Genomic DNA, 17,060 nt, shown 5'->3' on the forward strand with positions numbered 1-17,060 from the left:
ATTGGATTTGCTTTTGACCATCCATTTGCCTACTCTCTTTAGCTTATCCACTACCCTCCTTGGAATTCTGACCCCGAACTGTGACTTGACCGCCTTTGCCTTACCCATCTGTTTATGATGTACTCTCCTGGCTTTTGACCTCGGATTCCTTGACTTCGCCACATCAAGATATTCTTTATGTCATTATTATAACATGATGAATAATATAGAAGGGTTAAATGAATTAAAGAAGAAAATTGAGCTGATTGAATATATCAGCCTCTCTTTCCTTTTTTGCTGTTTTTCCAAAGTAAGCACCTGCATGCATTTTTCACACATGAGCAGTCTTATTAGATACCATTCATTTTCTTTACTATCTCATATTGCCATCTTAATTATGTTACTATCCTAGACTATAGTATAATGAAATCCTTTACTTTAGCTCTCTCCTATGTGAATGGATGCTGATAAGTCACACATGTTCCAGTACATAAACGAAGAAAGCTTTGTGATTTCTCACTTATAACCCTAATGTCTCAGTTGCGACATTAAAGCTATATCCAAATATCTTTCCTAAATATACAGATGGATAACAAAAGTTATTGTTTTATTTATTTAGCTGTGAAGATCTGAGGTTGTGGGTTGTAATAATCACCTAGGTAGATTAACAATACAGCTAGCTTTATTTCTTCCATCCACAGTTATATAGCAAATCAAGGGAGATGTCCAAAATACAATGCCCTCAGTCCACAAGATCCCAACCTGGGATCAGTAGTTCCACTGCCCCCATACCAGGCACCAGGCGATACCCACTCCCAACTTTTCGTTGGCCCACAGCTTTTATATAGTGTGCAGTCACAGCCTATGTTTCTCCAGACAACAGATATCACAACCGTAGCTCATGGTTATTCCTCCAGCCAACAACATTTCCTTGCGAGTCTCCTCAATACCCCAAGCCCCCCCCCCCCCCAGAATTGAGCCTGGACCTTGGGAAACACAGGCTATCGCTTGTATAATGGCCTTCAGAAATGAATTTTGGTAAAAAAATATGGAACTTCTGCAGCCAATTATTGGGTAAATGGCTGCTGCAGTCACACATCCATGTCCAATCAGCAGGAAGGATGCAGGGACTGGTGAAGGATCCAGTAAGCCTTGGCACAGATGAAGCAAGAGGAATGTTGGTCAGTTTGTAGTTTCAAACCATTCTAAGCTGGAAAAACCCTTAAAGCATACATGGTATAAAAGTATTAAACTCATGGTAGGAATGGTCTGCGACGAGTTAAACAGGAACTTTAACCAGTTTTAGCATGTTAAAGTGATCACATCATGGAATAATGGCTGCAGTGCTGAATAAAATGTAGTTTTAATTTTTTAATTTCACATAAGATCATGGAAATGTTAGCAGAGATTCACCTCTGGGAGTATTTACTTTTGCCCCTGCATGACAATGATAAGCAAGATAATGTCTTCAAAGGGAGATTTGTAGTTAAAATTCTGCGCTGCCGCTAAGATGAATTTCAGGAGAGTATAGTTGATTCACAGTGGTTTTATTCAATGCGTTTCAGGGGTCTCATGCCCCCTTCATCAGGAAATACAGGTGGTATCTCCTGATGAAGGGGGCATGAGACCCCTGAAACGCGTTGAATAAAACCACTGTGAATCAACTATACTCTCCTGAAATTCATCTTAGCGGCAGCGCAGAATTTTAACTACAAATCTCCCTTTGAAGACATTATTTTCTCTGGTCGGTGAAGACCTGTGGATCTGCAGCAGCCGCTATCTACATGCTCTAATCTCATCCTAACCAGGTGAGCAAATTTGGTGTATATTCTCCTCTGTGTAACGTGGATAAGACCCTATTGCGCTCTTTGTTTCCCCATTGTTTTACAATATTGAGAAGCAAGAGGAATACAGGAGGATAAAATGACCATGCCCCCAGATATGGTCAGACCTGGCTTTCTGTGTGTGAGACACCCAGCCCTGTTCTCCTAGCTGTTCTCACTGCTTGCATCTATTGTGATTACAAGCAGAGAAGTAGAGCAGGGCTATGTGTCATTACAAGTTTAGTTCTCTTCTCACAGCACTATCAACTATATTCTACTCTCCCTCCCACCTCGATGACTGCCATGAGATGAAAGCTGCAAGAAGAGTATGTAATAACACACAGCTCTGTTTTATTTCCTTACTTCATGTGTAATCACATTATGTGGCAGTAGTGAGATCAGTGAAGTGAGCAATGCTGTGTGTCATTACCTGTCTCAAACAAATAGAGATAGGTCTGACTATCTCTGGGGGAGTGTTCTTTTTTACCCCTGAATGACGCCTCTTGCTTATGATTGGATAACGTCATACAGGGAAAAAAGTAACTACCCCCAAATGCGAATCTCTGCTAATGGCCCCTTGGTCATGGCGAAAATTAGCATATAAACTTTACTAATGAATATCTCCACAACAGAGATGAAGCCACTGTTCCATGATGTGTCGAGTTTAACATAAGCTAATACCTTTTGAAAGATGTTAAATACTATTTTCTGTTTTTCATTTACATAAAGAACTTTTACTATACAAACTCATCTGTCATCTACCTAAGAGAAGAAACACTGATTTCCATTTTGAATGAGTGTACACGAATACATACAAGATATCATTTTTCTACTTACACATTAAGAGGTATTTGAACTTTTGGTGAATTTGCTTGTTCTCCATTGAGTGTGGCTGTTTTTGGACTAGGAGCACCAGCAGCAGCCGCAGTGCCAAATGTAGAAGAATCCTGCAGAAAAAGAACATAAAAGATGGCTTTAGCAGGAAGGAGCTATTAGAAGTGGTAATCTAAGGATCTGTAACTTGTGACAAATCCAAATTCATTTATTTCCCATAGTGTATATAACTTTAACATACACAACACATTGGAGAACACAGTATGTAATATACTATCAATAATATAACAAATATTCAACCCTACATAGCAGAAAGCAAACTCAGTCTGAAGCTTATAAGTGTGCTGAAAGTAGAAACAATTCCAATACACCATTCTTTCCAAAGGTGCAATCTTTGGAAAAAGGGGTGGTCCGAAGACGAAAGTAAATTTAACCCAAATCCCAATCTATTTAATGCCATAATCTAAGCTATTTTCTAATATGCTTGCTTTAAGAATTTCCTACTATTCCCCTTTAATACTAATATGATTTTACTTAAAGGGATTGATCAATATTAGTACTCAAAAGACTGGCCCCCTGACTTCTCATTTAGGTGGTGGGGACTAGATATGAGACACCGTGCACTGTAGTACACTTAGTGTATTTTTACTTATACAATAATTGCTCATCTCTTCTTGTAAGTCATGAAGACAATGAAACCAACTATCATGGAAAACCATGTATCAAACACATAGATATTAGATACATACAATACATAACTGCTGGCTGCCTTTTCATATGCCCTATGTTTTGTCTGATCCAAAAGTTAAAGTACCAGCTATAAAAACTTTTTCAAGCAATTTTACAAATTTCAAGAGAAATGTAAATAAATAAGAAGTGATCATGAAAATAAACAAAAAAACTATATTTTTATAAACTACCTAAATGCATGCCATTTTTAAGCAAAAAGTTGTGCACTTATTGGTCGGACTTGTATTTAGGACATTACTTGCTGTGTCGCCCACTGCTAAGCATATGTTACGTTCTCGATCTGCATCCTTCATCTCCTAAATGGGCAGAAAAACCCTAGTGAAAGGCTTAAGCCACCCCTAAATTGAATTACTTTTTCCAAATTCTCCTTATATAGGTCCTTCAATCTTTTTTCACATAGGCAAAAATCATTCATTACATATAGAATTGATACCACCAAAATACACACCATAAAACCAGCACTATCTAAGACTCTAGGCAGAATGGCTATACCAACCTATACTTTTATGGTCAAGCATCTCTTCTCATGAGAACATTAGGCTGGACATGACAAGCCAACAACAAGATCTGGACCACAATAGAAGACCACAAAATGAGAAAATTCACAAGCTGGCTTACAGTAAAAAAAACAAAACCCACAATAATACTATGACCATCCATTCAAAGATTGCCAGTCCAACACAACTCTAGACTTTTATAATATTAATTCTAATGTTCAGATTGTATGTTCTACCTATAAATTAGAGGTCCTGCACAACGGTGTCCTAACTAAAAGCACTCTGATCCACATTGATTCTTTACAAATAAAGCTATTGTTCCCCAAAATACATTTTCTAATACTTTATAGAAAGGTGAGTTTATCCTAAATTGTTATGGGTCCCCTAGATAGAGCTATTAGTCAATACAAGGTGATCTTAACTCAGTCATGAGACCCAAATAAATTATCATCCATGTATCAGATATTACTTTAAAGGATTACATCTTTGAAACCATGTTATCTATCATTAAAGAGATCTAGACACAACTCTTTCAGAAAGCAGAATACAAAGCATATAACAATCCTACCACAGGCCATCGTACTGTATAAGGAAGCAGAATAAGAAATTTAGATTGTGCTGGTACACCTTGTCTGGATCAAAAATTTCATTCATATATCACAAAGACGTGCTGACGGTGCAACCTAGACAAGAGGACACCTCTACATGTACGGTGGTCCTGCTACTTCCTTAAAACTTTTGTGTACTTGGTCTTTGACCTCTCATCAAAAATCTGTTAGATACCTAGACAATTTTCTCTACAAACTATATTTTTCAATGTGAAGATTTCTCTGATCCATCTAATAGCAGGGACTACACTGTTAAGAGACATCATATCCAATTGCTTTCCCAAGTCCTCTATACAAAAGAGTACTTCTGCTGCATGCTCCTCTGTTCCTTAAGAGACAGAAGCTAACAAACTCCTCTGATGATGGGTTATCTCACCAAGTATAAAAGGATCAGCAATCAAAAATCAGTCATGCTGGATCCTTATCTCTCCCAACTTTATAGGTCGGGAGAGAGTCAGGAGGACCTCATAGAAATTAGACTGTTGGCTGGGAAAGCCAATATTGTCCGGTTTGGCTGACGTTAGTCCAATATTTATGGGGACCTTTATTCACCTAATTTTAGACATCAACACAAAGTCTCAAAGACATATTGCATGTTTGGAAGCTATCTCTATTCATCGCTGGGAAGCAGACAGATGTGACCTTCCCCGATCTTGAGAACTTAGGTTTTGAAGAGCCACTTATGAATGGGAGGGGTGGTCTATCGTGCACAATACTGCTCTATCCATTCTTAATAGGACTAGCAAAGAGGCATTTTGCTGGTCTTGGAACTCCCATAAGAGTGGATAGGGCATAACTTTCAAACTTGAGTATATCCCTTTAAGTTGGATAATGGGTAAACTACATAATATCCCTATTCAACCCCACTCTTCAATCTCTTCAATCTCAATACCCTGATGTTATTGTGATTTAGAAGCTTTCTTTGCTACACTTTATCAATTGAATAAACAGTAAGCAACTACCACAACACCACCGATCTCTCCCACCCCTCCACCGATCTCTCCCACCCCTCCACTTGCTATTCATTCTCTTAAGAAAAATGTAATTGCGTCTGTTAGGTGTCGAGTTCCTGCCGCTGCACAGGGGGAATCTCAAGCCATGTCTGCTGCGGTCTCCAATTCTCCTCCAGCCGCAGTGGAACCTGTTCAGCGGAGACGTCGGTCCCAGCGTTTGGCTCAAGCTGATACTATGCGAATGATTACTGCTGCCTTTCCAGGCCCTGCCTTTGTAGCCAGCACTGATCAGCAGCGAGCAGACATTTCTGGGACTAAGTCCTGCTTTTCCCATACTGAGAATGTCCACGGGACGACCTCCCATTGGAGGTTGGGGGTCACATGCTCAGGTCCTGTTGTGGCTCTTATTGGACCATGAGGAAGGTCCCGGAGCGCTACTACTATAAAAGGTTCGCATGGCCGCTCAGCCATGCGCTAGTGTAAACTTGCTAATGTGTGTCTGGATGTATGTCTGTCGATGGATGAAAACTCCGAATCATTCCCATCGCTAGTGCTGTTGCCTGCTCGCGAATGCTGGATGCTACCTAGCTCCAGACAGTGCTACTCTGCACATCCAGCACACAATCCAGCGTCTCTCTGCAGCGACTGCCAGTGCGGTGCCGTGCGCTTAGTGCGCTTTCCTGGCCCTTGTTAGGGTGGTTAGTGGCGTCCACCAGAGGGGCGCTGTACGCACTCTTGTGCGGTAAATTATTAGTTGAGTTCTATCCCTGACACCACAGTAGCGGTGTCGAGCGTAAGAGGTCTAGAGGAACTCTTTCCCCATGTCTCGGGACAGAGTTCTGTGAATCTTTACTTGCGCTCTCTGTGCGGTATCGCGGCCCTGTGATGCAACAGGGTTCGCTTCCTTTATACCGGGTGAAGCTAACCCGTGTGTGTATTCTCATTATACCGCCATCTAGTCCGCCATTACCGAGCAGCAGGTGTCCTTTCTGCACGGTTGACCCCGGACTGCGAACGCACCTCATATCCTCTCTAATTATTATTTGGTGCGTTCCGCCAGTCCTAACAACGTCAACTATGATCAACTATATAAGAATTTAATGGGAACCTTTATTGAGCCCAACAACTGAGACTCCTCTGAGCACCTAAACATTGAACTCTCATTTTTTCGTGTTATACTGAACTTTGAATAATAATGGCATTGTAATCATTCACATTGTGTCTGACAAGATTTGTATTAAGAACGTCTCAAGATTTTTACTAAGAAGCTCTTTGTTTCTTTCAACTGTTTTAATAGAAAGAACATTGAAATTAAAAGACCATAGATATAAAGCAAAAATGCCTGATATTTTTACCATCATTGCCCTCTTTTCATTGTCACAACACTTAGAACATTTATCTCTGGTGAGATTTATATCTGTGGCATATTATAATTCTTTCTGCTTTTTAATGATTAACTTAACTGCTTTCCAAGAAATATTCAGAGACTTCATCTTCTAGTTCCAGTTTTTCAAAAACTTTGTCACAGAGTTTTCCTGAGTGTTTTTTTTTCCTTCTTTATGTCATTTATGTCAGGAAATGGGTAGAACTTGTAAATATAGTTGTATATTACAATTATATCTTAACTACATGTTACATATCTGTGTCATGGTTTCATCTCACTCCAGAGGTATAGTAAGCATCAAAGAGGTCTATTTGTTATATAAGGAAACTTTTCTGGTGCAGCCAAATGCAAATATTTGCCTTATGTTTACTAAGGGGACTAATAAATACAGTAAGATAATGATAAATAGGATTTGAAAAATATAAAAACAAAAAAAACATAAAAGTTCAAATCACCCCCCTTTACACCATTAAAAATAAAACACTAAAAAAAATACACATATTTGGTGTTGCTGCGTCCGATCAATCAAAATATAAAATTATTCTAATGGGTAAACGACATAATAGGGAGAGAGGGTTGAAACGCCAGAATTCTGTTTTTTGGCAGCCCCAACATTGCAATAAAATACAGTAATAGGCTATCAAAACATTGTATCTACCTCAAAATGGTATCAGTAAAAACTATTATATCCATAGCACAGAATAAGATCATACTTACTAACACATGGACAGGTTTATATGCATATGCATTCATATATATTTAGTCTGGCTGGGATAGCCCGCATGTGGGCTCGCGTATGCAACAGATTTTAAGTGCATGGCAGTTAGACAATGGCAGTTGGACAGGGCAGGAGACAGGTAAGGTGCATAAGTTTTTCAAACAATCATGCTTCTTGGTCAGTCATACTACATTATGCATTGATCATATCAATCTGCTTATTTGTTTTTACTTCTGCTTTCTCACAGCTCGCCCGCCCTTTAACACATTCTGGGCACTCTCTCTATAGCCACCCCTCCTTTCTTCCCTTTCCCATGTATAACTCTGAGGCTTTACTGACATTTCTTACCCACTCCAAACCAGCCACTACCTCCATGCAGCACTCAAAATGTTCATACAAATCATCCCACCACCTGCTCTTTCTGTTTTTTCTCCTTCTACTAGTTGCAGGTGACATCCCCCCGAACCCTGGGCCACCCTCCACCAGCATACATTACTCTCCTCCAGCTACATTTAGAAACCCTGCTAATCTCATTAACATTCAGTGCATGCCTTCTCCTATCACTTTCCACTGTGCTCTCTGGAATGCACGGTCTGTGTGTAACAAACTAACTTATATTCACGATCTTTTCCTCTCTAAGGCTAGGTTCCCATTGCGTTAATGGGATAGCGCTAACAGACAGCGTTGCACGGCGAAATTAACGCCGTGCACCGCGTCCGTTAGCGCTCCCATTGCCGGCAATGTTAGAGCGCATTGCTAGCGCGTGTCATTTTCGGCACGCGCTAGCGATGTGCCGGTCTTTTGTAGCGCGCCTCGGACGCTGCTTGCAGCGTCCGCGGCGCGCCAGAGGTCCGTTCCCCGCTCTCGCAGATCGGGGATCTGCGAGAGCGGGGACGTTAACGCGACCCCTGAACGCGGCCCCGAAAAAGACATTGCGTTAGCGCAATCCGCTAGCGCTCGCGCTAAACGGATTGCACTAACGCAATCTGAACCTAGCCTAATTCCCTTAACCTTCTCGCTATTACAGAAACCTGAATCCAGCACTCAGACACCACCGCCGCTGCCGCTCTCTCGTTTGGTGGGCTGAAATTTTCACATACCACCAAACCTGAGAACAGACAGGGTGGAGGTGTTTGTTTGCTCCTTTCATCACAATTTGCTTTCCAGGTCATCCCCCCGCTTCCCTCACTTACATTTCCTTCCTTTGAAGTCCACGACGTCAGACTCTTTAAGCCCTTCTCCTTGCGGGTGGCAGTTATTTATCGCCCTCCAGGCTCCTCCCGCCAGTTTCTAGACCACTTTGCCACCTGGCTTACTCACTTTCTATCCTGTGACATCCCCACCCTCATCATGGGAGACTTTAACACCCCATCAATGATCCCCTCTCCCAATCTGCCTCTCATCTTCTTTCTCTAACTTCTTCATTCGGCCTCTCACAGTTTACTAATTCTCCTACGCATGAGGACGGGAATACTCTGGACCTGGTCTTCTCCAGTCCCGGCTCGCTGCATGACTTTATGAACTCCCCTCTCCCGCTCTCGGACCACAACTTTCTTTCCTTCTCTGTCAAGAATTGTCTCCTCACCCGGGACACCCCCACTTACCACACTTATCGGAATACACGTACCATTAATACCCAGCAGCTTGTGGACAATCTCCACACATCTCTAGCCCCTATCTCCTCCCTCTCCTGTCCAGACTTAGCATTGTCACACTTCAATAATATACTGAAGAATGCCCTAAATGAAGCAGCACCTTCTACACGCAGAAAGACCCGACACAGACAACGGCAGCCCTGGCACACTATGCAAACACGCTTTCTTCAGCATTGCTCAAGGTGTGCAGAGCGGCTGTGGAGAAAATCTCTCTTAGCAGAAGACTTCATCCACTATAAATTCATGCTCAAAACCTATATCTCTGCCCTTTATCTGGCCAAACAATCCTACTTCACCACCCTCATCACCTCACTATCCAACAACCCAAAATGACATTTTGAAACCTTAAACTCCCTCCTGAAACCTAAAGTACAGGCCCCCATCACCAACCTCAGCGGTGAGGATCTGGCCAGTTATTTCTTATAAAAAATCAACCACATCCATCAGGATATCTCAGCGCAATCTCCTCAGTGCCTGGATTCCCTTCCCTGCCGCACCTCAAGCTCATTAGACATCTTTGAGCCTGTTTCAGAAGAAGAAGTCTCCAAGCTCCTCGCTTCTGCTCGGCCTACAACCTGCAACAGTGACCCCATTCCTTCACATATCCTGCAGTCTCTCTCACCAGTGGTCACCACTCACCTGACTAAAATATTTAACCTCTCTCTTTCTTCAGGTATGTTTCCCTCCTCATTTAAACATGCCATCATAACCCCTTTACTTAAAAAGCCATCCCTGGACCAGAACTGCACTGCTAACTACAGACCTGTCTCTAACCTTTCCTTCATCTCTAAACTCCTGGAACGCTTGGTCCACTCCCGTCTAATCCGCTATCTCTCGGATAACTCTCTTCTTGACCCCTTACAATCTGGTTTCCGCTCTTTACACACGCATTTGACACTGTGGATCACCAGCTCCTCCTCACTATGCTCCGCTCCATAGGCCTCAAGGACACAGCCCTCTCCTTGTTCTCCTCCTACCTCTCTGACCGCTCCTTCACTGTATCTTTTGCCGGCTCCTCTTACTCTCCTCGTCCCCTTACTATCGGGGTTCCGCAAGGCTCAGTACTAGGCCCCCTCCTCTTCTCTCTTTACACGGCCTCTATTGGACAAACAATCAGCAGATTTGGGTTCCAGTATCATCTCTATGCTGATGACACCTAATTATACACTTCATCCCCCGACATCACCCCTACCCTAATTCAAAATACCAAGGATTGTCTGTCTGCTGTCTCTAACATCATGTCCTCCCTCTACCTGAAACTAAATCTCTCCAAAACGGAACTTCTTGTGTTTCTCCCTTCTACTAACCTCACTCTACCCAACATCGAAATTACCCTGGAGGGTTCAACCATAACTCCCAAGCAGCATGCCCGCTGTCTTGGGGTCATATTCGACTCCGAACTTTCCTTTACTCCCTATATCTGATCACTTACTCGCTCTTGTCACCTGCATCTTAAAAACATCACCAGAATCCGACCTTTTCTCACCGTTGAAACTGCTAAGACTCTTACAGTCGCTCTTATTCATTCTCGTCTGGACTACTGCAACTCTCTTCTAATCGGTCTCCCTCTTACCAAACTTTCTCCTCTCCAATCCATCTTAAATGCTGCAGCCAGAGTCATATTTCTGTCCAGCCGCTTCACAGATGCCTCCATCTTGTGCCAGTCATTACACTGGCTACCCATTCGCTACAGAGTCCAGTATAAACTCATCTCTCTCACCCACAAAGCTCTCCACAGTTCTGCACCGCCTTATATCTCCTCGCTCATCTCTGTCTATCGCCCTACACTTGCCCTCCGTTCTACAAACGACCTAAGACTAACATCCCCTGTAATCCGAACCTCACACCTCCGTCTCCAAGACTTCTCTTGTGCTGCGCCAGCTCTCTGGAATGCACTTCCCCAGACGATCAGACTGATACCTAGCCCTGACCTATTCAAGCGCGCTTTGAAAACCCATTCATCTGTCTCCACACCCTCCATGCACACGATAACTGCACTTGATACTTGACTATTGCACTTAAACACACGGGCTGATGACCGGATCATGCAGCTTTGTATGAAAATCCCTATGTATTATAATTGCCAGACCTGAAATAACAAGCACTTTTCACGTATTGTATCCCCCCATTTCCTTGTAGATTGTAAGCTTGCGAGCGGCCTCACTCCTAATGTCACTGTTTAAATTGTCTTAACTCGTACCGAATTTATTGTTTGTACATGTCCCCGCTTAATTGTAAAGTGCTGCAGAATATGTTGGCGCTATATAAATAAAAAATATTATTATTATATGCAGTTCTAGTTTCAACAGAATGCAGCCTGCCCTTCGGATGCTGGCAATAATGGGGTGTTTGTACTTTGTGTGGCGCACTCAGAAAGTTTGGTCAGTCTGTCTGATCTGACAATATGAACTTGATTAATTGGCTGTTAGGAAGAATAGTTATGCTATGTTACAAATTTGTATTTATTTTTTTCCTGGGTCCAAGGTGTGTTTTCCTAACCTGTTATGCCTAAAACAAATAGAAAATAGTTGTTGTGCCACAAAAACTTTGCTTCTGTGATCAGGACAATGACATTTTTAAATTTGACTGTTTTCAATAAAATTCTCAATTCGTATTCAATACTGAGTAGTCTTCTAGAATATTGTTGAACTGCTAAAATTGTGCAGAAGTTTCTACAATTCTCCAGAATTATCTAGACGTTTCTAGAAACTTTTAGAACTTTCAAGAACATTCTCGGACTGTTCAATAGTAGTCATACAAGTACTGTATAAAAGCACAGGTGGCTCGAACCAACATTTCGGTTTATGTTATTGCTGAGTAAGAGAATAACGAATCGTAGCTAAAGAGCAATTATTTGTTTTAGATGGCATCAAGAGGTTGTTTGCGCAAAGCAGATGCATTTTGCTATGTGTGTGGACAATTTATAAAGACAAGAGCGAGAAAGTATTCTGTGAAAGCATGTCGTAAGATGTGCAAGGCCTGCAAGGCATATTTCGGCATGAGTGTCGGGCACCTGTCCTGAGCACCTCATTTTACATGCGAATATTGCAAGAAAACTCTTGAAGGTAAGTTGAACAATTGCTGCTCGTTTAGATGGCAGTGTTTTATTCTGTAGAATTTCATTGATTTAGATCTAGTACAGTTTAAGGAGTTGCAATTGACAAAATTTTCACATATGTCAATGCACTATAGTAAAATATGTATTAAGTAATATATAAATTTAAAAGCATGAAATTTTACACAACTAATTATATCTGCTATGTTACAGGTTGGTACAGGGGAGAAAAGAGAGCCATGAAGTTTGCTATCCTGCGAATTTGGCAGCAACCGACTGACCACCCCAGCAACTGCTACTTCTGCATGGTGGATCCTGCCAAACGTCGCACAGGCAACAGGGATCAGCCATCTTTAGGGAAAAAGCTGCAAGTCAGACAGCAAGGAAGATATTGGAGATCAAGATTACGTTTTCACACATGTGGTTGAGGAGAGAAGGCCATACTTTCCTAACCATAAAGACGTCAACAATCTGATCAGAGACCTTCGTCTTACCAAGTCCATCTAGGCTCATGCAGTGGAACTTGTTGGATGAAAATGTCAAAAACGCTGCGGATCCACAGTAAAAACCGCAACGTGTGCACATGGCCTAAGGGTCTCACGGCACCTGGAACACATAGATGTCAGTAGCATTAAGGGTTTCACGGCACCTGAAACGCATAGATGTCAGTAGCAGGCACGTTTAACCATGTTGTCCATTTGTATATACTTACCTAAATAAAGAAGATTATGAGTTTATGGAGCTGGATTTCCTTTCTGAATGCATTGCGTCCTGGCAGAGATACCTCAGTGCTCTGGACTGTAAGGAGGAACTATTGCGGTGAGCTGGATCACTTTTTCTCCATTGGTAACAGGGAATTTAGGACTTTATAATGAGCATCAGTAGCATATGAATTCTGCACGCTACAAATCCTTCTACACTTATGTGTCAAGAAAACCTATTCTTGTCATACGCTATAATAGATACCTGCTATTCGGACAGTATCAGTGCATTTGTGTTGAATGTAACATGATATAGGTATAGAAAAATACAACCCGGGCCTTTATGGCCTTATTCAGATATATCACTCTCTAGATAAATGACTATGATCATCGTAGGCATCAAGAAAATTGTCTGCTCCTTTCGGCAGGGGGGTTGATCTGACAATTTGTCACTGCAATGCATGACATGTCAGCATGACTCCAAGCTCTTTTTTGAAACTCCAGCAATCCCATGTTGCCACAAGGGACATCAGCTTGTTAACAGCTTCTCTACAGGCTCAGCAAAGCTTCTCTACTGGAACTTAAATGGGAAGTAGAAAGCAGTCAAACACCTCATTAGTGTGTCAGCTTCAGCACTCTGTGGCTAGTGGTCATGAGCTGGATGGTAAGAAACCTTAGCTTGGCTTATCTGCTGGCTAAGGGGTTTCAGGTCACTTCAGACACTATGAAATGCAAAAATCTTCATTATACACAGGATTAGATATTACAGGCATAACAATGCGATGAAATTAAATTGCAAGATCCAGCCAGTTCAGTACAGAAAAAGAAAATGAATTTTCAGCCAACTTCACACACTTGCTAAAAACTAATTTGAAGTGCTAATAAGCCAATCCATTAGGCTAGAATATGAATAGCAATTCAATATTAAAGACCTTTTTCAGGCATCTGGATAACTCCAATACTTATGCATGGCAGACTTAGGAATTAATACTCTTCACTAACTCACTGTCAGAAAACACATAGGGGAAGACTTTTTAAATTAATTAAAAGCATGCTTAATTTATTACAAGCTGCACACCTCTTATGAGATTCAATGCATGTTGTGCAGCCTGTACACCAAAAACTCTTGATTTCTGTTATAATTTAAGCCAATTTCCAATGTAAATCATAGTCTATCAGCCAATGGGTGGACCCTAACTTGCTAGGCACCAACCACTTTTTTAGAAAAGTAGTAAAAACTCTGGAAAGAGGATGAAAAGATGTAAATGCTTTGTGCAAGTTCAGACTTATGCAGGTTTTAAATGTTGGTGCAGGGTCAGTAATAATGTCCCAAAGAATGGTTTATGATACCCTGTACTCTGAACTTCATATTTGACAGAGCCAAAATTCAAATTGCACCCTGTAATGAATACGTGAACATTAAAGGAGTCATTTGCATGAGTATAATTTAATGTGTAAGTTCTTTTCCCATAGTGGATTAACTGCTAGACCCACCGCCAATATCTTCAGCCTCTATTACGGTACTTTATTATTACACAGTCGTCTCACAAATAGATGAGAAGAGTTTGTTTTTTCTTCATTTAATTACTGTACAGAATCTACTGTAAAGACCCTATTAAGTAGAATACCATCCGATATTGGTAGACTAATACCTAACTTATTAGGTAATCCTCAGCTATATATTCATGCTAGAAGTTTAAAAGGTTTGTAACTTTTTTCATACACTAAAAACTTAAAAAAGAGGATGGCACTTCCAAAACTGCAAATCATTAATGGTAGAAGATTTCAGCTCTGAAGCTCCAAAATTACTAATGCTGCTTTTGATTATAATAAAGACTGTAATGCAGTGTTAAGAAGAGTATATTTATAAAGGACCCTGAGAGCAAACAAAACTGTGAAATAAGTCAATCAAGAAGAGGAATCTTAAGTGTCAGATTTCCAGAACAACAGATAAAAGCAGAAACAAATACTGTACAATACATTAAGACAAGGAAAGACCTACAAATTACCAAGAAGAGTATATCTTTGAGATTTCCTCCCGCTCTTTATGAAATATACACATTTTATAACTAATCCACTTCAGAAATTACACAGGTCTGCGACTAAAAAGCTGTTTGATTATTTTAATCTAATTTCCATGTATTGGTGTGCTGAAAACGAAAAACATATTGAAAAAAATCCTGGATGTCAGGATTTGCCACAAAATGCAAAATTCTCTTCAAATTTAGTATAATTTTCTCAATTTTTGGTATTTTTTTATCTTAGGGTTTTGAAAGTCAAAATTACTATTAATTAATTCACATCAATGCATTGAAGATATACAAGACCCTGACTACAAAAAAATCGTCGGACGAATGCTGAAAGCATTTCAAGCTTTAGGTTGCCTGATGAGTTTGAAAGTGCATTTCCTCCATTCCCACCTTGACAACTTTCCTGAAAATTTGGGAGCTGTGAGGGTATGTGCACAGGATGCGGAAAACGCTGCGGACCCGCAGCGCTTCCGCAGCTGCGGGTCCGCAGCAGTTTCCCATGAGTTTACATTACAATGTAAACCTACGGGAAACAAAAAACGCTGTGCACATGTTGCGGAAAAAAATGCGTGGTTTACATTCCGCAGCATGTCACTTCTTTCTGCGGATTCCACAGCGGTTTTACCGCTGCTCCTATAGAAAACCGCAGTTGTAAAACCGCAGCGAAATCCGCAGAAAAACCGTGGTAAATCCGCGATAAATCTGCAGCAAAAACGCAGCGTTTTTGCCCTGCACATTTATCAAATCAAATCCAATATACGTGTGCACATAGCCTGAGTGAAGAGCAAGGTGAACGATTCCACCAGGACATTAACCCCTTCATGACCGTGGGATTTTTCGTTTTTCCGTTTTCATTTTTCACTCCCCTCCTTCCCAGAGCCATAACTTTTTTATTTTTCTGTCAATTTGGCCATGTGAGGGCTTATTTTTTGCGGGACGAGTTGTACTTTTGAATAACACCATTTACCATGGCGTGTACTAGAAAACGGGAAAAAAATTCCAAGTGCGGTGAAATTGCAAAAAAAGTGCAATCCCACACTTGTTTTTTGTTTGTTTTTTTTGCTAGGCTCACTAAATGCTAAAACTGACCTGCTATTATGATTCTCTAGGTCAGTACGAGTTCATAGACACCTAACATGACTAGGTTATTTTTCACCTAAGTGGTGAAAAAAAATTCCAAACTTTGCAAAAAAATAAATAAATAAAATTGCGCCATTTTCCGATACCCGTAGCGTCTCCATTTTTCGTGATCTGGGGTCGGGTGAGGGCTTATTTTTTGCGTGCCGAGCTGGCGTTTTTAATAATAGCATTTTGGTGCAGATACGTTCTTTTGATCGCCCTTTATTGCATTTTAATGCAATGTTGCGGCGACCAAAAAAACGTAATTCTGGCGTTTCGATTTTTTTTCTCGTTACGCCGTTTTGCGATCAGGTTAATGCTTTTTTTTATTGATAGATCGGGCGATTCTGAACGCGGCGATACCAAATATGTGTAGATTTGATTTTTTTTATTGATTTATTTTGATTGGGGCGAAAGGGGGGTGATTTAAACTTTTATATTTTTTTTATTTTTTTCACATTTTTTTTTACTTTTTTTTTAACTTTTGCCATGCTTCTATAGCCTCCATGGGAGGCTAGAAGCAGGCACAGCCCGATCGGCTCTCCTACATAACAGCGATCATCAGATCGCTGCTATATAGCAGAATTGCAGGTGTGCTGTGAGCGCCGACCACAGGGGGGCGCTCACAGCCACCGGCGATCAGTAACCATAGAGGTCTCAAGGACCTCTATGGTTACAATATACAAGCATCGCCGACCCCCGATCATGTGACGGGGGTCGGCGATGCGCTCATTTCCGGCCGCCCGGCCGGATGCGGTAGTTAAATGCCGCTGTCTGCGTTTGACAGCGGCATTTAACTAGTTAATAGCGGCGGGTGATCGCGATTTCACCCGCCGCTATTGCGCGCACATGTCAGCTGTAAAAAATAGCTGACATGTCGCGACTTTGATGTGCGCTCACCGCCGGAGCGCACATCAAAGCAGGGGACCCGACATCGGACGGGATAGTACGTCC

General features: G+C 41.3%; 1 protein-coding gene across 3 annotated transcripts in view; it reads right to left on the bottom strand.

Annotated features, from left to right (window-relative positions):
• The window catches only part of SH3RF3 (SH3 domain containing ring finger 3), a 684,824-nt gene that overhangs the window by 147,086 nt on the left and 520,678 nt on the right, over nt 1-17,060 (bottom strand). For all 3 annotated transcript variants that reach the window (XM_077296585.1, XM_077296584.1, XM_077296586.1), the window contains one exon: nt 2,640-2,749. In XM_077296585.1, coding sequence (XP_077152700.1) covers nt 2,640-2,749 — 110 coding nt within the window. The remainder of the gene's footprint in view (nt 1-2,639; nt 2,750-17,060) is intronic.

Source organism: Ranitomeya variabilis, chromosome 3, assembly GCF_051348905.1.
Source record: "Ranitomeya variabilis isolate aRanVar5 chromosome 3, aRanVar5.hap1, whole genome shotgun sequence".
Taxonomy (NCBI): domain Eukaryota; kingdom Metazoa; phylum Chordata; class Amphibia; order Anura; family Dendrobatidae; genus Ranitomeya; species Ranitomeya variabilis.